At 51.4% G+C, this 20,921-nt stretch overlaps 1 protein-coding gene across 2 annotated transcripts in view; it reads right to left on the bottom strand.

Moving 5' to 3' along the window:
- Positions 1-17,300, bottom strand: part of Syt17 (synaptotagmin 17) — a 67,835-nt gene extending 50,535 nt beyond the window's left edge. Inside the window, exons 1-5 of one of the 2 annotated variants that reach the window (XM_050143370.1) lie at positions 16,908-17,299; positions 12,077-12,094; positions 11,297-11,445; positions 4,093-4,241; positions 2,304-2,923 (exon numbers count right to left, since the gene is read on the bottom strand). In XM_050143370.1, the coding sequence (XP_049999327.1) occupies positions 2,304-2,923; positions 4,093-4,241; positions 11,297-11,445; positions 12,077-12,094; positions 16,908-16,922 (951 nt within the window). In that variant the 5' untranslated portion in view covers positions 16,923-17,299. Of the gene's footprint in view, positions 1-2,303; positions 2,924-4,092; positions 4,242-11,296; positions 11,446-12,076; positions 12,095-16,907 lie in introns of both variants that reach the window. The other variant, XM_050143371.1, reaches the window with a different exon arrangement.
- Between the last annotated feature and the right edge of the window lie 3,621 nt (positions 17,301-20,921).

The following is a 20,921-nucleotide window of genomic DNA, read 5'->3' as shown; positions in this document are numbered from 1 at the left end:
GGTGCCTTGCCTGCTCTCTTCTTCTCTTCCCTGCTTCAGCATGAAGGCCTGTGTCCAGATGCCACCTCCCACCATGGGTGTCAGAGGCTTCTTGCCTGCTACAACCACAGGACAAAATTGACAGGGAATTAAGCTCCCAGGTCCCAGTCGCCTTCACTCAAAAGTTCTGGGGATGAACAACACTGGGCTCCTTTGTGTGCCTTGCAGGTTTAAGAACTGGACAACACCTGCTGTGTTGACCTCCTGTCCATCACACACCATTCCGGACTTTCCAAATCCCCCCTGGTGTTCCCTGATACAGGACTAGCCTTGTCTCAGGACCTTTTTCATGGGGAATTCATACGAAGAAAGGGGTAGACCTTCATCTTGGAAGACAAACACACACATACACAACAGGACAGTCATGCCCCCATGCTGGAAACCTGTGTGGCACTGGGATATGACGTAGTTCAGAAGAGGGTACGCTCAGCATGCACAATGCTCTGGCTTTAATCCCCAGCACGTAACTCACCATAAGCCAACCAGCATGCCTCCCAAAGGCAGCCCTGGGTCACTGAATTCTTGATCAAGACTACACAGCTTTGAGATGCCCCAGCTTGTTGATTTACAACTGCTCTGTCTGCGTCTCCTTGGGCTGGGCCATCCTCACCTGTGCAGTGTGAGATACGTCTCTTCCTGCCTGGGCCTTCCCCTTCCCTGGCTGTCCAGCTCTCTGTGTCCCAGGGGATGCACTCGAGAGTAATTAACAGCCTTCTTGGAGTCCCAGCTCAGCCTGTGGCCTCAGAATGGGGTCCCCAGCAGCTAATCACATCCCCTCAGGTTGGACATGAGGCACGAAGTCAGTCACCACAGTGGGCCTGAGAAACATCCACGCATCATCCATTCCATTGTCCCTATTTTTGTTTCTGTTTTTTTTTCTTTCAAATCACTTCCTGAAAGTCAAAATGATTGATATCTTTATACCCTGGGTAATCACTCTCCTGAGGAAACTGTTCAGCATTGGTGGCAAAGCATCTCTAGGGTGGCGGGGCCACGACTCTGTATATATGGTAAGATTTTACAGAACTGGGGCTGAAGGGATGCCTCAGGAGTCCTTGCTTCATAAACATGAGGGTCTGAGTTTGGACCCCAGAACCCACTAAAAACCCAGGCATAGATATGCGTATTGTAACCCCTGTGCTGTGGGGACAGGGACAGGAGGATCACTGGGACAATAAGGCAGGGAGTGACGGAGCAGGACACATGACACCTCTCCTGGTCTCCACACACAAATGCACTTTCATACACCTTACACACTCCACACAATACACCCCCATACATAAATCAAAGAGTGAAAAGATTTCATAGAACTTCACATGCACACATATATACTCTTTCTCTCTCACACACATACATGTGCATGCCCATGCACACACACACATTCATATTCACACACATTTACACATGCATGCCCAAGCACACACATACATGCACATGCATGTATGTACATACATGTGTACACACTCTCATACACACAGATGTCTACATGCATGCCTATGCGCACACATACACATACACACTTACCCATGAATGTATATGCATACACATACACACTCATCCGTACATGCCCATGCACACACTTATACATGTACACACATATTCCCTCTTACGCACTCATACATGCAGTCCCTTGAATACACACACACTCACACATGTATATGCATGCCCCCACATACACACACATTCACACATACATGTATATGCACACTCACACATACATGATTCATGTACAAGTATGTCCATGCCCTTGCATGCCCATGCGCACACACACACATTCACACATGCAAGCCCATGAATGCATACACACATGTATACAGTCACATAGTGGGGGACACATATAAAAACCCACTGGAATCTGAACTTGGTCTGCTCTAGTTTATGGTGTTTGGTGGTTTATCCTACATTCTCTGGGCTGTAAGACCCTGTTCTGGGGACAACTGAGAAGAATTGGAACTCTATGCTGTATTTGAAACTTCATATGAGTATAATCATTTCAAAATAAAAACAACTTAAATACAAAGTAAGTTTTTTTGTCTTTGGCTTTTTGGCACAAGATCTCAAATAGTCCAGGCTATCCTCAAATTCATTACATAGCCAAGGGTAGCCTTGAACTTCTGGTCCTCATGACACATCCCAAGTTCTGGGATTATGGGAATGTATTACCAAACCCAGGTTCAAAAGAAAAAATTAAATAGTAAAATAAGTTAAAACAACAATCTTAAGAAGAATTCCCAGGAGGCGACGCAGCAAAACTCAAGCCTTACCTGCGAGCTGGGGATCAGAGCCTTCCACCAGTGGCCGCCCTTCACCAAGTCCACCTCGCACAAGGGCACCGCCACTTTGCCAATCACACAGTGGCGGGAGAATTTGTCAAAGTCCACCACAGTGAGCAGCAGGGTCCTCCTCTGGGCTTCTAGGAAAGGGATCTCGAAGGTATAGCGTTCCTCAAACACAGGCTTCTGCGTCTTGCGCTTGACGCCTGTCTGCTTGGAGTTCTTCTGGTCAGGCAGGAGACAGATCTTGACGTAGGGGTTGGAATGGGCCATGTCCTGGCGAGAGCCATCATGGGAGATGGGGGGCGGCAGGTCCCGGGCCTCGATCACCCGCACCGTGAGGTGGTTGTGCAGCAGGTCATATTGTGTGCTGAAGTGTAGCATGCCCAGCTGGTACTTGGACATGATCTCCTCATCAGTCAGAGAGTCCACATCATCAAGGTTTGAATCGAGGGAGTAAAGTCGGGGCTCAAACTTCCTGAAGTAGTCATCAGGGGTGTAGGCCCGGCGCAGCACCGATGGCTGGATGGGCTCCTTCTTGGCACTGAGAACCCCGAACTCAATAGGTTTGATGTCAATGAGTGGGGAGCTGGGGCGCCGGGAATCCAGACCTAAACAGCCACCAAGAACAAAGATCATCACCACTGGCCACCCAGTGACATCGGCAAAGGTCCCCAGATGCCCACGCGGGCTTCTCTGCTTCAGTGGGCTCTTCTGTGCACACTGGAAATGCAGGTGTTCCATGAGCTCTGGAATCCGTTTCAGGACCCCTGACATACCCAAGCCCTCAGATGCTCAGAGACTTTACTGGAAACATAGGGCTGACAAGATGGTTCGCTAGTAAAGGCACTTGCTACAAAGCCTGGGGGCCTGAGTTCAGTCCCACATGGTAGAAAGAGAGAACCAACTTCTAAAACTTGTGGTCTGACCTCCACATATGCACCATGGTATGCACGTTCCCACACACACACCACACACACACACATACACTCACTCACAATCTTTTTTCTTGGCTGTTTGAGACAGGGTCTTGCTAAGCAGTCCCCAACGGCCTGGAATTCACTTTGTAGCTTGAATTTACGATTCTTCTAACTTGGGCTCCAAGGGCTGGGACTGGGTGAGCCCGAGGGTGCAGAATGTGTGCACACGGAGAGATAACTGTGATCTTCTTTATTGTGAGAGGTGCTTGCCCAGTGGTGGCTGGAGCATCCCACCACAATCATCAGAGAAGCCTGGTGCCAGGTGGCGCTCTAAATGCGTGCCATGCCCTGAGTCATCCGCTTTTTACGGTCCCGGGGATATTAGAGGAGACCTTAGACAGTGAGCTCTCTCCAGAGCCCTGCATTTGCGAGAGTGAGAAACAGGAGGGAAGCGGGCTCTCCCCAGCTGAGGTGTAGCACTGCCCCACTTTGGGAGGGTGACCCCAGGGGCCAGCATGTCTGGGTGAAAGCCCGGCTAGACTACGAACAGAGGGAGATCATGAGGTCTGAGGGTACAAGAGCCCCTTGATCTTCCCATCTCGAGCCCTTGCATTTGTCACCCTGCTTCCAGGACCCAAGGGGAAGCCCTGCTGTTGTTTTGAGACCGAGTCTTAACTCTATAGCTCAGGCTGGCTTGGAACTCACTCTACTCCAGGCTGTCCTGGATCCCCTTGTCTCCGACTCCCGAGTGCTGGGATTTCTGGTACGAGCCACCAAGCTCAGGTAGCTCTTTCCCTATACTAAGAGAATGCCCCTCTCCCCATCACCCTGCCCAACCATAACTGTCTCCAGGAACTTACTGGAGATTCTCCGAGTCAGGCTGTAGGTGGACTTGGATGTGTCTGAGGACGAGCGTCTCCCATCAGGAGAGTTGGTCCTTGGGGTCAACGGGACATCACTGGCTGTGTGGACGGAATCGCCATCCTTGTCATTGCTCCGACTGGCTATCCTAGAGGAAGAAAAAGGTTTCAGTGGCTGCTGAGGCAACCCCCAGCAGAGTCCCATGTGGGCCTCCAGCTGCTTGTCCACAGTTCAACCGCTATAGGCACCTTTCCCAGAGCACGAGCAGGCACTCAGTGGCTGAATAAAGGAACTCCTATCTCGGAACACGCATGGTGATGATGCAGCCTCTGACCCACACTGCATCACTCAGAATGATGTATATAGTCTTGCTTTTCACATAAACTGTGAAATAATTCAAAGGTATCATCCCGGATTTAGAAAATAGCTTCAAGTTGGAGGGCAAGCAAAGTGTTGCCACATGGGGGCGCCACTGAGGCAGGATGAAGCTGGAGACCTGTCGATCTTGGGTCTGGAAGAACCATGTGGTTGTTTAGATTCATCTGAACTTGTGAAAGTGCCCTTCTGTTTCAATAGTCTCCACGCTTCTGATTTAACACCCTTCAATCCCAGCACCTGGGAGGCAGAGGCAGGCGGGTCTCTGTGAGTTCGAGGCCAGCCTGGTCTACAAGATCTAGTTCCAGGACAGGCTCCAAAGCTACAGAGAAACCCCCGTCTCAAAAAAGTTAAAACAAAAACAATAACAAAAAGTATATTAAAAAAAATATGTCATCGCAATGCTGCTCGAGGACGGAGCGACAGGCGCACAACTACAGCGGTCCTGTGAGTCGGTGACTCGAGAACAGAAGTTGGAGGTGGGGAAGCGGTTATGGATTAGCAGCAGCGATGACTCAACAGGATGCTAATGAAGACGGGAAATGCTAAGAAACTGGGGGAGGCATGGGCAAGACTCGGGGACAGATGGCGAAGGAGATGAGAGATGATCAATGACAGTATGATAGAGGATAGGTAGGCAGGTAGATGGATGGAGAGGCAGACAGATGCTTTCAGCTGGAACCCTAGCTAGGTGACCCTGGGTGATTCCCTTCCCACTCTCTGTTCCTCCATTTCCCCATCTGTAAAATGGGAATAACCACAAGACCACCTCCTCTGGCTGCTAAATTCTCAGAACGAGTCAACAAGCACCAATTACTATAGTAGTGACATAGTTAGGTACGTGTGTGTTTTAGCTGGTATTACAACGGGGTGGTTCTAAGATCCCCCCAAGTTGGGTCTGGTGTGCACCTGTAATTCCAGAACTCAGAAGGCTGAGGCAAAAAATAATCCTGGGTTTGAGGTCAGGCTGCCAAGAAAGACCTTGTCTCAAACAAGTAAACATCACCATTACTCCAGCTGGGCATGGGCGCTGGGGCAGGGACAGACAGCGCGGGGAGCCCGCAAAGAGATGTAGGAGCCAGCGATACCGCGCTTAGGGGAATATTGAACACAGTGCACCGTGAGCCATAATGGTCACACCCCATCAACTTGACATTTAAGCCTACAAGGAAACAAACATGTCTTGAAACAACAACAATGAAAAATACAAGCTTTAAATTCTAGAGGGTTCTCAGAGACACCTGATGCGTGAGATGAGGCTGACTTGACCACAAAGGGATGAAGGCAACAGCCAGGGCAAGACAAGCCAGAAAGGGAGAGTGGACACAGATGAAACGTGTGGGCAGGCGCATGGGGACAGGGGGCAGGATCGACCGGGGGCAAACACTCCCTTGAAGCAGAGCTGCAGCCTCTGAGTCTCCGGCTCCGGCTTGCCTCTGGCCCTGCTTCCCAGCTTTCCCAGCTGCTAGGCTTCACTGTGACAGCCACCTCCTCCGGTGAGAACCACACACCTTCAGTGGTCAGCTTAAATGTCACCACCCTTTGCAGCCACTCAAACATAAGAGTCTGAGTACAGGGCTGCCTCACCTCTGTGTCCTCTCTGATACCCTGGGCCTCCCTGTCCCCTCTGCCTAAGACGCTCCTCCAGGCTTTTCTTGCCCAGTTGTTTGTTCTGTTACCCATTCAAGTTTTTGGTTCAGTGGCCCTTCCTCCAAGGACCGTGATCCTTTCCCTGTGACCACTCCCATCCACCCCTCTATAGCTTTCTTTCTCTTTAGTGCTGCACGCTCGTCTTCAGGGCTGACCCACTGGCGTGTCTTTTACACGCCAGAATCAACTGGGGTGCACACCGAGTGTTGTCACGGCACCCCTGAGCTCAATGACCAAAGGGAGCAGGGAGTGGAGAGTGACACCTATGGTGCCCATGAACACTATCTTAGGCCATTCTCCGAGCAATCCTGCAGCCAGCTGCTAGGGACCCTCTCCCTCCCTTACTGATGGGAAGTGCAAGCTTGTGATGGGAGCTGATTTGTCCACTGATGAACCGTAGTGCCCCAAGAGATCCCAGCTATGCTCCGGCCAAGACCCGCACTCCCTGCCACAGCTGGGCATGCCCTGTGCAACCCATGAGAGCCATACATAAAGTAGGTACTCCATATAGACTTGATGGGCAAACAGCTGGGCTTCCAGTCACTCTCCCATAAGGACCCTTTTGGCACTGCTCCAACAGAGCCGTGTAGACTGCAATCACCGAGATCTACACCTGTCCGTATGACATTAATACCCACAATGAGTGCGGTGTCTCCAGAGATCTCACACAGAACACACAATGGCCGCTTCCCCCACCACATCACTGTATGGAGACAGGCCCCAGATGTCACAGGAGGAACGGCTCTGCACAGCCCGAGCACTTGACATTTCTCCTTCCTGTCTGTTTGATAACATGCAACTGCCCACTTGGTAAATAAATCTGGAGCAAACGCAAGCTGTGGATCGGCTTTCAGAATGATTGAACCCACTTTCCCCCTTACAGACTTCTGTTCTGCCTTACATTGTGTCGGAGGCCAGGAACAAATGAGGGGCTACGGGAGGGTCTGGAGCAGCCCGGCTCATCCTGGGAAGCAGAAAGGACATGTACGGCTGTTTACGACACAGCTTGTCCAACTCCAGGCGGTGCAGTGCACAACACCATAACATAAACGGTACTGCTTGGAGTTCTGAGGTGCGCTGGCCCTGGAAGGAACATTCCAGTCCACTTCTCTGTTTTTGTCTGCACACAGTATGAACCTCGTGCTCCAAAAAGAATCAAGGGCCAGTATTTTTTTTTTTTTTTTTGCACCAAGGGCCAGTATTCAATGTTAAACCAAACTGTCTCCCAACTCAAGAGTTACAATGAGGCTGTGTACCTGTAACAGGGACTCTCTGGGTGTCTGGGGACGGAGGAGCCTGCACCTGACTGACACTGGCAAGGAGGAAGGAGGTGGCAGCTGCTGAATGAGAACGAGAATCCAAATCTTTAAGCTGGCACTCGACGCCCCGAACAAGCCAAACTTGAGGCTCCTCTCCCGTGACCCCAGGCCTTCAGTCATGCCTCCACTTTAGCCAGGCTTCTTCCTTCCTCTCTGGTTTAACACGGAAGCATCTGCCCCAGGGTCTGTGAGCTAAAGGATGCACCCACTGCCTGGCTTCCTACCAGCCACGACCCTCACTTCTCCTCTGCCTGTGGTAGTTGTCACACACTATGGTGGGTGACTAGTTGCCTCATGGTCATAGGCCCTGGAGGCTAAAATAGCTACCCTCTAGCTCTTCAAACAGGAACAGCCCTTGCCCTAGCCCCAGGTGGATGGCAACCTAGCCCAGCAGCTATTCTCCCCACCTGAAAGTGGGCACAAGTGACTGGTACAGGATGAAGGCTGGGCCAACGCAATTTTCTGTCTTTGAAACTTTTTTTCTATGAAGTTGATAGAATGTGAGTCAAACATAGCACAAGGAGTAAGCGAGCTTAAGAATGAAGCCAACTCAATGGAAAAAAAAAAGAGAGAACTCACGTGAGCCCCTGGATCCAGCCAGGCCTGAAGCCATCATCCCTGGATTGTCCATGAGACCCTAGGCTAGGTTGTCACATATGGTATGCTAGGTGTGAAAGTACGGTTCTAGGAGGCAACCTGACTCCCACACCTGACTTATGTCCTAGATGGAAAAGTCCCCTACTCATAAAAGCCCATCTAAGCTCATGAAGATGACAGTGCCCCCTATGCAATGTGCACTCAAATGAATAAGTACTCGGCTGGAAAGGTGGTTGAGAGCGTGGTCCTTGTCACATGCTGCTGAGGACCTGAGTTCAGATCCTCATGAAAGCCAGCACCCCTTCTGTAAGGTAAGAGGCGGAGAGAGATGTCCCCAGAAGGTCTCAGGCCAGCTAGCCTGATGTATGCGGTGGAGAACAGCAAGAGGAAGAGGCCTTGTCTTGAGGTGCAAGGCAAAGACTTGGGGTTGAGTCGTGGCCTCCACAAAACGTACACACGTGCACACACACCACATATGCACCAAAGATCAAGGGGAGACTGCCAAGGACATCGAACCCCACCTGTCTGTGATGATGGCTGGATAAGAGAGCACTTTCAGGGTTAAGTTTCTTCCTCTAGGCCCGTCAGGTGACCAGCAGACTTTGGAAACTACATACACATACACACTCACACACAGTGCGTGTATATTCGGGTGTATTTTCCCTTCTGTTTTGATTCCAGTTTGAGAATCAAACCTTGAGGCTCACACATGCAGCAAACGCTGGGTTCCATCCCTAGCCCTTGAGCTTCTGAGACAGAGCCTCACCATGCAGTCCAGGCTGGCCTGGGACTCACGCTCCTCCTGCCTCCATCTTTAGGGTTGGGAATACAGGTGTGACCTTGTACCTGGCCACCAGCTTGTCTTTGAAGTGACTAAGACATATGGCCTTTAGGATCCAAATGATCTCAGCCACTCTGCTACAAGGACCCTATGAAATGGGCCTGTCTCTTCCATCTCAGCTCTGTGACGGCCTACTGGAAAGTGTGTTCTCGAAATGAGTGAAAGGTTCCTGTTGACACCAAATAATAAAGAAAAAGAATGCTTACGGACCTCTCGCCCCTGGACTAAACGCCTCCTGAAGGCAGTTCATTCACACTTGTTTGTTTTTGAGACAGGGTCTTACTACATAGCTCAAGCTGGTCTTGAACTCACATACTCCCGCCTCTACCTCCCCGGCCCTGTGATTAAAAGCATGCACTACAATAGCTAGCCTTCTTCACTTACTCTTAATTACAGTACTATGAAATACATTATTGTACTATTCTTAGTCCCTAGATATAGAAATCAAAGCCAAACCAGGGTTTTTGCCAGGTGGTGGCAGCGCACACCTTTAATCCCAGCACGTAGCACGCGGGAGGCAGGTGAATCTCTGTGAGACAAGGCCAGCTTTGTCTACAGAGCGAGTTCCAGGACAGCCAGAGAAACTCTGTCTCCAAAAAAATACACACAAAAACAAACAAACAAAAAATGTCACCCACAGGGCCTGGGGACGTAGCTCAGTTGGTAGAATGCTTGACTAACAGGCAAAGGCCTGGGTAAGGTGGCCCTTGCCTGTAATCCCAGCCCTCAGGAGGTAGAGGCGGGAAGGGTCACAAAGTCAAGGTCATCTTTGGCTAAGTAGCAAGTTCCATGCCAGCCTTGGCTACCACCCTGTCTTAAAAAATAAAAATAAGGCATGGTGGCCTGTGCCTTTAATCCCAGCACCCAGGAGGCAGAGGCAGGCATACCTTTGTGAGTCAGAGTTTAACCTGGTCTATAAAGAGAATCCCAGGCCTGTTAAAGCTGCACAGTGAGACCCTGTCTCTCTAAATAAACAGATGTCCCACTTTTGACCATCAAAAAAGTCTCAAGTACTCTTAAGTACTTTTCTAAACACAACTTCAACAAACCTATTTGGTAAATGCTATTCTTTTTTACCATCTACCGCCCCCCCCCTTTTTTCTAACTAAGACAGGGTTTCTCTGTGTAGCTCTGGCTGTCCTGGAATTCACTCTGTAGACCAGGCTGGCCTTGAACTCACAGAGATCTGCCTGCCTCTGCTGCCTGAGTTCCGGGATTAAAGGTGTGCACCACCACCTGGTTTTTATCATCACATTTTACAGATGGGAAACCAAGGCTCAGAGAAACCAAGCAACTCCCCCAGGGTTAAAGGACTAGAAAGCTGTAGCCGAAACTAGATTTGAACTCATGTAGGCTGACATGTCTGTGTTCTGGAAACATCTGAAACTTGCTTCTAAGAAGAAAAAAAAAAATAAGAGCAGGCATGGCAGGATTACCAACCCAAAGGAAGGGGCTCTAGGGGCTTCTGGGGTTTCAGCCTAAGATTCAGTTGAGACAGTTCTAAGTGCTACCCCTGGACTCCGTTGGTACCCGGCACCATCTCCTTTCTGGGCCTCCCTCCCAGAGTCCCCAACATCTGTTGTCAATTATTTCTAGGTCTTTCCCAGCTTCTCCCTAGACTCTGACCACATCCCTCTCCCTGCCACAGTGAGGTGGATCAGACATGTGGCCAAGCTTCAAAACTGCCTTCCCAAAATATCTGAGCGACCGGCAGGCAGATGGAGATGGTTATGAGGGCGCAGGAGGGGAGTGGATTAGAAATAAGCCGGAAGATGCCAGTGTGAGCACCACCAGCATTGGAGGCAGGGTGTGCTGGGCACCCCTCCCTGTGGCCCCAAGGATAGCACCACCAGCATTGGAGGCAGGGTGGGCTGGGCACCCCTCCCTGTGGCCCCAAGGATAGCACCAGCAGCATTGGAGGCAGGGTGGGCTGGGCACCCCTCCCTGTGGCCCCAAGGATACAGGCCTTGCTCAGGTCAGCCAAAAGGTATCATCTGAAAAGTGCTAGCAGCTAAGATTTACTGAGCATCTGCTTGGTGCAGGCCTGGGGCTGAGCATTAAGACAGTCTGTCATGCTGTCTGGGAAGGGGACACTCAGACACTGGTCCTCCTTTGGAGGCTGTAGCCTTCAGGAAAGTTCTTCAAAAAAGAGCCCAAGTCTTTTTCTGCTTGGATACTTAGGCTACTTAAAGTGTCCCCGAGATTAGCATCACCCGGCTAGCATCCCAGAAGCTTGGTGTGAGAAGGGCTGAGCAGGCGCCTCACCGCCAGCTGGTGCTACCAGCTGGCCCACCACTGAGGGGGCACAGAGAAGCCCTTCTTGGCTATGTCCATGGTAACTCAGCCTATCCCACCCCACCCTCTGCCAGTCTTGCAGTGGAGAGGATGCTGGGAGGTAAATTTTCCAAGTGGGTTACTCACAGCCATGGAGGAGTCTGGGCAGGGAAAGGTCCCAAGATCTCCACTTCATCTTCGCTGGACTGGCAGCAGCTGGACTCGTAGCACCTCTGACAGCAATGTCGACAGGTCCATCCGCACAGCAGCACATCAGAGATTCTAGACAGAAATCCCTGGGGCCATTGGGGGAAAGAGGAGGTAGGGAGGAGGGTGAGGAAGAGAGAGAAGAGAGACAACACCCCGAATTATAAGCAACCCATCTGGGATGTGCCCCACCCATGACAAACAGGCACCCCAGAGCAGAGTTGCTCGTAGGAGAAAAAAGATTTTTCCCCCCTCTCCTATTTATGCACCGTGGGCACGGGATGGCAAACAGAAGTGACTACAGCCGTTTGGAGCAAGCAAAGCACTTGCAGGTGTTTGCCTTTGGAGTTTATGTGTGTGCCTTCCTTGACAGGTGGGCGGTTATTACAACACGGAGAGGCCAGGCAATATGTTCTCAAACACACATACATAGGGTTCTCTCCCGGCAAAGGAAAAAAAAAAAAAGATACTTCAGGAAAAATAGCCCCGGGGACATGCAACTAAACTGAGGGAGTCCGATTTAATTGGGACACACATGCTGTCCAGGATGTCCCCCTTGGCCAGGGTCTCCCTTTTGGTAGGAAGGAGCAGAAAAACTGTACCCTTGCTACTACCCTGTGACTCAGTACTCAATCATGCCCCAGCCCCACACCAGACTCCAAACAGAAAGGCAAGCATTTGATTAGAATCCAGACCAAACAGATGATTGAATTAACCCACCTCGTTCAGTGGTTCCAACTGCCCTTTTAGAGAGCCACGGTGAAGCCAGGGTGAGGGGCAAAGAGGAGAGAGGGAGAGAGGGAGGGAGAGAAAGAGAGAGAGAGAGAGAGAGAGAGAGAGAGAGAGAGAGAGAGAGAGACCAGTTTAGCAATATTCCAGCAACTCAAAGAACAGCAAGACAAAAACAACAGAAAGCAGCACCCTGCGTCTTTGCACTCACCATTCTGGGGAGGGAGCTGACTTTACTACCAAGGTATGGCTATGTTTGCAGGGCTGCTGGGAGCCTCTTGGTTAACTAACAGCGAATAAACGGGAAATGTAAGCTTTTCCATTGGATGTGCACCGTGTGCTGTTATGAATCAGAGCGGGCAGACAGATCGTCAAGCTACTCAACACGCAGCCACACTTCAGGGGACTCGCAAACCTTCCCAGACTGAAATAGCCAGAAGCCAACCCAAGAGGGCCTGATTAGCTAAACTGACAGGCCCACTCCCCCGCCCCTGCCAGGGCCCTACCTTCCAATTCTGCTCCAATCCTGCTGGTGGAGAGCTTCCTTCGACCACCCACAAGTGGGGGAGGGGCTGGAAGGAAGCCAGGAGCTGGCCCTCCCTCCCTGATGTGGTTCCACCCCTACCTCAATCTCTTCCCATGGTCCTCAAGCCCCAGACTCCCTCCTCTTCTTCCAGAGAAGCGCTTCTCTGCATCCAGGAGTTCCTTGTTTTTTCAATTATGACATTTCTTTAATGCGCGTGTGCATGTGTGTCTCTGTGTGTGGTCACAACCATCCACCACACTACGTGGCGGTCAGAGGACAGCTCTCAGGAGTCCATCCTCTCCGTCCTCCCCCTGGTTCCAAGGATCACATTCAGGTCATCAGATTTTGTGGCAAGCAACTTTGCCAGCTGAGTTATTTTTACAGGCCCAGGATTTTTTTTTTAAATTAAATCAAACACATAATCAGAATAATCCACCAGGCAGGTATCAAATCGTGCAGACTAGATTAGGGTAGTTCCTAGACTGGCCGAAGTCAGGGCGCTGGAATACACAGGGGGCCAACAGGGAGGAGACAGTCTGGGTTTGTAAACAATGCGAGAGAGAGGAGTCCTAGAAGGCTGAGGCTAGCCCCGTCCGGCTCAGATTTAATGCTGAAGCAGTCCCCTTGTGTTTATTTTTCCAGCCGCCTTCTGTTTCCATCACGTGATCCTGGCTCCCTTTGCCCACAGGTGATTGTTTCCTTCTCAGACCTTTGGTGTGCTTGGTGGCTTGCTGGCTGTCCTGAGACAGGGTATAACTCTGTGCCCCAGACCTGGAACGCTTCATCCTCCTGCCTTACCCTCCCAAGTTCTGGAATAATAGGTATGTACTATCATGCCTGACTTGGTTGGATTTTTTTTTTGTAAGTTAAAATAAAAAAGAGAGCTAGTTTGTTTTTTCACTGTGTATGCATATATACATATGTGTATATGTATATACATATATGTGTATGTACACACATATGTGTGTATGTATATATACATATATGAGTATGTATATACATACATATACATGTGTATATGTATGGCATATGTACACGTTCCTGTGAGTGCTTGTGCACATGCATGCATGTGTATGTGTGTATGTGGAGGACAGAGGTCAATGTCAGCTGTCGTCCTTATTTTGACACAGGGTTTTGGCCATGAATTTGGAGCTCATCGACTCCAGGCTGGTTGGCCAGTGAGCCACGGGGACTCTCCTGTCTGCCTCCCCAGCACGAAGGTAACACACCACCACACTCAGTTTTCACATGGGTGCTGAGGATCTGAACTCAAGCCAAAAGAGTCCAATTCTAGAAAAAAAAAAAAGTCAATTTATAATAGCCTAGGGATTGGTACTATTAAGTACAACTCAGGTTCCTTGAAGTCCCACGGGTGGTCTCGTGGGAAAGCACTTAAAGCGCTCATCATGGGTCCCCCCCAAAACCCAAACTCAGTCGGGCATAGGGGCTAAAGGTCACAGGTCACATGACCGAGTAAGCTGGGAGGGAGGTGGGCTCTGCACCTGAATCACTTCTTTTGATGATTTCTTAATATAGAAATGCTGTGTGGCTCCCAGCCAAATAAATGCACCCTCCCTGTGGCTTCTGAGGCAAGACACCAAGAACCACCCCGGCAACTTTCAGCCATAAAAACTGCGCCCTCGTGGGGCTCGCACGAGAATGGCTTGAAGATGTTTGCTATAAGCTGAGCATAGCGCTGTGTGCCCATCATCCTGTCCCCAGGATGCTGAGCAAGGAAGGCTGTGAATTCGAGGTCAGTCTGGACTGCACAACAAGACCTTGTCTAGAAAGAAAAACGTCAAACAACTGAGGGCTGGAGAGATAGATGGTTCAGTGGGTAAGGGTGCTTGCCACCAAACCCAATGACCTGGGTCAAATCCCCAGGACCCCAGGGTGGAAAGAGAGAACCAACCCCCACAGCTGTTCTCCCGCTGTCACACACGTCCTGAGATGTGCAGGTCCCCCCCAGTCCTCCAGGTCCCCCAGTCACCACAAAGTGAGAAGTTTAATGTAAAGTCATGCTTCCAAGCGCCGGTGGCATTCCAGCAATTCACGGGTATGTTCTCAGGCATGGGAGGTCAGAAGGGACCCATTGAGCCATTTATACGCCATGCCAAGCAGAAAAGCTGCCTGACGATGATCGCCTTTCTCAAAGCCCAGGTAGAAGATGGTCCTGCAGGAACAACCCAAGGCAAGGACAACGGGAATGGGAAGGAGGCCCTGAGGGCGGGGTCTCATTCTGCCTCACTCCATCCTTTGGGTTCACTCTTCAGGTACCAGTGGAGAACTGATTCAAGCCAGGAAGCATAAAGAGAAACCCCCAGGCATACTACACAGAGGTGCGCAGACTCCAGCTCACAACCCAGCAGTAGGCCACTACCCAGTTCTCCAGCAAAGAAGGATTCCTATTTTGTTTATTTTGTTTTATTTTATTGACACAGGGTTTCTCTGTGTATCCCTGGCTGTCCTGCAACTTGCTGTCTGGCTTGGAACTCCCAGAGATCCTGCCTACCTCTCTGCCTCAGAAGTACTGGGATTAAAGGCATGCGCAACCACAGCCCGGCAGATTTGTGTATTTTTAAATGGCTGCAAAACATCCAGCTGACTATTTCCTGACTTTCAGAAAGTCTCTGAAACTCACTGATCACAACAAATAAAGCTTCGTGGGTGCATAGCCACGCCCACTCTCCGACCTCCCTCTGTGCTCGCTTTAGTACTGTTTTCCGATTGGAAAGTTGTGACGGAAGAAAAAGAGTATCAATCACTCTGTGATCCGTAGATGGTCAAAGACTGTTTCTAAGAGGGAGGCCAAGACCACTGAGCTGCCGACTTACACGTCCCCCTCCCAGCCTACAGTTCAGAACCCACTTTGACTGCTAAGGAGCTCAGTGACCTTGGCAAATGACAACTTTTCTGTGCTTGAAGTAAGCTTTAGGTAGCTGAGTAGTGACTTACCACTGTAATCCCAGCACTCAGGAGACGGAGGCAGGAGAATCACAGGGCTAGCCTGGGCTATATAGCAAGAGCCTGTCTCAGAAAAAGAAAATGTATGAATTGCATGAAGAACCATAAAAACTTGTTTCGCTGTTCTCTGCTCACTCCCTTGGGCATCAGAGGGGCAGGGACTGTGATCTATGTCCTAAGTACTGTTCCATAATTGGTGCCATCCCGGTGTCCTTGAGCAACTGTTGAACAGTATCACAATATACCATAGTAACAGTGACCTTCATTGAACTTGAAATCAGGACCTAGGCAATCTATGAAAAAGCAAGACATTCCTGGGGATCAAAGCCAGAGGAGAGGGTCAGGTTCCTGGGGATCAAAGCCAGAGGAGAGGGTCAGGTTCCACCAGGTGGCAGACCATCTGAGGAACAGGGGACGAGGGATCATGGAGCCCTAAGGGGGTCTGTAGTCTGTCCCGCCCCCCCTCCCCATACACTAGGCTGAGTCTGGGAGGCTAAAGGTGAGTCCTTGACTCTGCTCCCTTCCTCTCCGGGTAGCCCTAGAACCCCCGCAGCTCCTCCGATCTGTTTGCGGGTCCGACTGCGTGACCTTGGGGATGACCTGCCACCACTTCTCAGTTTGTAAAAGAAACGTGTTTCTTCTCCAAGCAGCACAGTCCATCCCCACCCGTCCCCTCCAAAGCGGGGGGGGAGGTGTACTTGGATATCCTCTCCGTCTGGGAATCTTGGGGGCGCTCTATGAGAGAGGGATGGGGGGGGGCTCCTGCACTTCTCAGACCTCAACAGACTAAAGTAACCGTCCTCACAGCCCTCACCAGTGTGCTCTGGCCTCTGGATGTTCCCACCCCTCTGCACCCAGTGCCCGGGCGAACGATGTCCTTGTTCCTCCAGGTCTGAACAGCTGCCTCCAGCTGGCTCCACCGGCCAATTAGCCCGATCCGTCACCACGGCAACGGGCACTGGCGGGCCGGGTGGCTGGCGCGCCCCGGGCCGCCCTCCCGCGGCCCCTCCCCTGGGGTGGGTGCCAGGGGGATGGGGGGGCGTGCAAAGTCACCCTACAGTCTCCCCTCCCAAGGAGGCAAACAGGAGGATGCAGGTCCCACGTAGGTTCCTCCATACCAGATCTGAGGTACCCTGCCCTACTCCAGGACACGCACAGGTGCCTGCTCTGGGGCACCCGTTGTTTTGTTGTTTTTTTATGGTTTGGATGTTTTTCTTTTTTCCTAGTAAGTTTATGGGAGCTGGGTGGTGCGCACTCCCGCATCGCGCGCTCCCGGCGGAGGGGGCGCGGTCCCCGATATCCCCTGGCGGTCGCCCCCAGCCACAGTCCTACCTGGATGTACGCCATCTTCGCCCGCTCTCACTCACTCCGGCCCGGGCATGGCGTCGCCACAGCCCCTTTGCCCTCGCCGGTACGGCGAGGTGGCACAGCCAGCCCGCAAGACACCAGTGGGCGGCCGGGTGGCCCCAGACGTGACTGGCGTGACTGATGAGCGCCGCCCGCCCCTCTGCCGGCCGCCCCGTCCTTGCCCAGCCCTGCGGGGCCGCCTCCCTGGAGCGCAGAACCGGGATGCCCCCGAGGTCCCCTGCTTCAGGCTCTGGTGGACCAGCACCCACACTCACACCTTGGGGAGCTCCCGGGTTGCAATAAAGCTAGGACGCCTAGCCAGGAAGTCCCGGGCGAACCGCGGGGACTGCGGCGACCCCGGCGCAGGCGGGGCCAGCGACGCTGGGGCCCGAGAGCGCGGGAGGCGGGGGAGGGGATGGGGATCGCCAAGGGGTGGGAGGGGGTGGTGCCCCGGTCAGCGCCGCCGGCAGACACTAAAGTGGTACCGATCCACTGCCTGATCGACAGCAGGGCTTCCGGGGCAACTGAGCGGCTGAGATGACACCGCGCAGACCTCTGTGGGGTCTGGAATTGGAAGGTCCCCTCCATCCCTCCCTCTTCTCAAGCGGTTTGGCGAAGTTTTATGTCAGCCGCACCCGACGCGCCTAGAACCGGGCTAGGGTATGTGTAGAGAGTGAAGGGCAGGCACCACTTATTTAGGGTGGACCTGGCAGTCCCTAGGATAGTGCTGGGGAAGGGGGACTCTCACCCTCGCTCAGTTCTGCGTGGGCCCCTTTAACCTAACCCGCTCGACTGGAGTCCAGGGCGCAACAGGTCTGGCGCAGGGCGGCCGCGCAGCGCCACCCAGCGCCGGGCAGCGCCCGGGGCGTGACTCTGCCCGAGGGCAGCTGGGACCCCAGTGTTCAGGACCTGTCGTGACCGGTCGGCTTCGCCTGCTGGCCCGCGGGTCTGGACACCCCCCCTCCCCGCACTCGAAGATCGCCAGCACGTCTCCAAGCCCAGGGTCTCCGTGGCAAGGCCACCGAGGTCGGTGCAACCCTCCGGCTAGGGACTTGAGGCGAAAGGTGGCCCTCCTCGAGTTTCTATTTTCCATGCCTGACAGCTGGTGTCGCTGCTCACCAACTCATCAGGCTTGTCATTCCAACCTCTTGGCGGCCCTGTCTTTTCTCCAATAAAAATGGGGTCAAATTTCTGCCCAGGCTAGCCTCCAGGGGAGATAAATGAGTAAAGGAATATGGAAGTAATTAAGAATGTAATGCACACAAGGAAAAATCTAGCATTTGGGAGTACAACATTTGTAGCACAGCATGCAACATGTTGAATAACTCGATCCTCTGAGCCTAACAGCCATCACCTTCATCAGAACAGCTGTGTCCTTGTAAGAGAACACGGAGGTAGGGCTTGTTGATTGGCGGCCTTCCTTCACTTAAGGAGGGGTTGGGGAGAGTCGCTGGACCCTCACCTTAGATTCTGGCTGCTCCCTCCTGCACCTCCCAGCCATTCGTACATAGCTCTGTCTTAACTGCATGCTGCCTCACCATCTTCTGAGATTCTAGAGTGTACAGACTGTGGAAGGTTAATTGAAGCCAGTTGGATTGATGGGACGACCTTCATATGTGCAGCTAAGGGGAAGTGAGATTTTTTTTTTTCAGTAGCACAGTTGCTTTGGGGGTCACCCACACTCCTGTAAGTAACCCCTCACCCATGCTCTGTAAGTAAGCTAAATCAGCTGTGGTTCTCCAACTGGATTTTGGTGAGCTCGTACTTTCTTTGTTTTTGGAGTCCTTTGTGGGGAGTGTTTATGTTTCCCTTGGTAAAGAACTCATTGAGTGTGGGTAATGGGTCAGGCAAGTCCATGTTTCCAGATTCCAGGCATCACTCTGGTAGATCCTCAGCAAGCTGTCTGCTTACTGCTGCAGATTCTGTCCCCTGTGCTGGCTTTAGCCCCTGTTTAAAGATGGGGAGGCTGAGGCACAGAGAGGTTAGGCTTCTCTCCAAGGCCCTGACTGCCTTCCTCACACTTGACTGACTTAATCACATTACAGTATTTACCTGTGTATACTGTGGGTGAGGGGGCTTCACAGAGGAAACATACTTCTTGGAGAGATGGGAGGGGGCTAGAAGAGTTTGATAGACATTTATATAAATAATAATATATAACTTACATATTATTAACTTTGAAATCAGTTCTCACCATGTTGCCCAGGCTGGTCTCAGACTCTAGCATGCATTACTGTGCCCTGCTAAACCCAAGCCTGTCTCCACTTCTGTCTTTTATCCTTGGCACACATTCAACATTTTAATTTTCAGATAAACTTGAAGTAGACTCCGTTATTATCCCTCTGCTTAGATATGCAGAAAGGAGGCATATAGAGGTAAAGAAACTTGTCTAGAGGGCTCATGGGTTCCAGGAGCTCAGGTCCAGTAGGAAGCCTAAACTTGACTCCTTCCCCTAGCCACTGTGGCTGTAGGTCCCATAAAGCTTGATCCTAGGGGAAAGGGAGATGCTTATCTTGGAGCAAGTTTATCTGATATCTGTTCCCCTTTTCCCTTTCCTTTCTCCTCACCCTCCTCTCTGCCCCACCTCCATAGCCCCGTCATCATAACCATCCCTTTCCTCTCTTCTCCCTGGTGTTTTGCACATAAGATCCCACGGTGTGCCCCAGGCTTAGCTCAAAGTCCTTATGCAGCCAAGGCTGTCCTCCAACTCTTCATTCTCCCGCCCCTGCCTCCCTAGGATTGAAATTACAGGCATGCACCAGCACACTTGGCCTTCGGTATCTTTATCTTTTAAGATTTGAAGTCTGTGAGAATACTAAGGACCCTGGTGTGGGGATCATAGAATCTGCTAATCTATTTCTGTTAGTATTAAATGTCTTGGTTGTATGCTAATACCTAACACAATGGGTGCTAATAAATGCCTAAGTGCTTGCGGAGTGGGTAAACGGACAGTAACGGCTGCTAACAAGCACAACGCCCACACTCGGGTGCTGAGCACATCACACTGGTCCCGATTTAACCTCTGCTGGAATTCTGCAAGTTGGGACAGTGGCATCTCTCTCCCTTTTACAAGTGAGGAGGTTGCAGTGCTGGATTGGAGGGCAAAACGAGTTAGGACGGTAAGGAAGGGATAAGCTGATCTATTGCCTAGTGTCGGCCCAGCTGCTCGTGGCTGCCCCTCCCTCAGATGAAAGTGTCACCCAGAAAGTGTCAGTTTAAGGCCTCATCCAATGACTGTACGTGGTCACTCCACGACTAGATTCCAGGGTTCTGTGACCTTTTGATCATCTCTGTCCTTCATGCGTACTTGCAGTCCAGCTTTGAGTTGTCACCTTGACTCAGACCATGGTTTCTCATGACGTACTTGTGGAGTGCCCAGAGGAAGCCCCGAGGGTACAGAGCAGGGATGCTGATTCAGAGTGATGAGGGTCAGGGAAGCCTTCCTTGAGGGACTATCCTTAAACTGAGTCCCAAGAACTGCAGACTTGGGATTGTTCAGGGGCCAAGGGTTGAGTTCAGGACCTATGGAGAGATGTCCCTGGGGTCTCTCTCAGCCTGGCCAAATCCCACTGTTTACACTACAAAGGCAGGCAACAAAGCAGAACACATGCTCTGACCACCGGAAAGCCTGCCTTATAGTTGCTGTAGACACTTGAAACGCCATTTGTATTCTTCTTTATAATGTTCTATTTTATAAAATTTGTCTATTGATTGTGTGTAAACATATGTGTGTGTGTGTGAGTGGGACAGGCATGTGTGTGCCACAGGAGGCACACAGGGGTCAGAGATGACTTTCAGGTACCTAGTCTTTCCCTCTACCATGTAGGGCCAGGGATCTCAGGTTGTCAGGCTGGGCAGAAAACACCGCTATGTTCACAAAGCCCATGTTTGGACTCCTTACAGCTTGAAAAGGCAATCGTTATCAGGCCCGCTGCTAGATCTTTGCACCGAGTGTGTCAGTAAAGAACCACGTATAAGTTGGGTTTGATGGCATATACT

The sequence above is a fragment of the Alexandromys fortis genome, unplaced genomic scaffold (genome assembly GCF_014885135.2).
Source record: "Alexandromys fortis isolate MF-2015 unplaced genomic scaffold, M_Fortis_MF-2015_v1.1 scaffold_45, whole genome shotgun sequence".
NCBI lineage: Eukaryota > Metazoa > Chordata > Mammalia > Rodentia > Cricetidae > Alexandromys > Alexandromys fortis.
The sequence above is the reverse complement of the archived record's forward strand: the minus strand, read 5'-3'. Positions and strand labels throughout refer to the sequence as shown.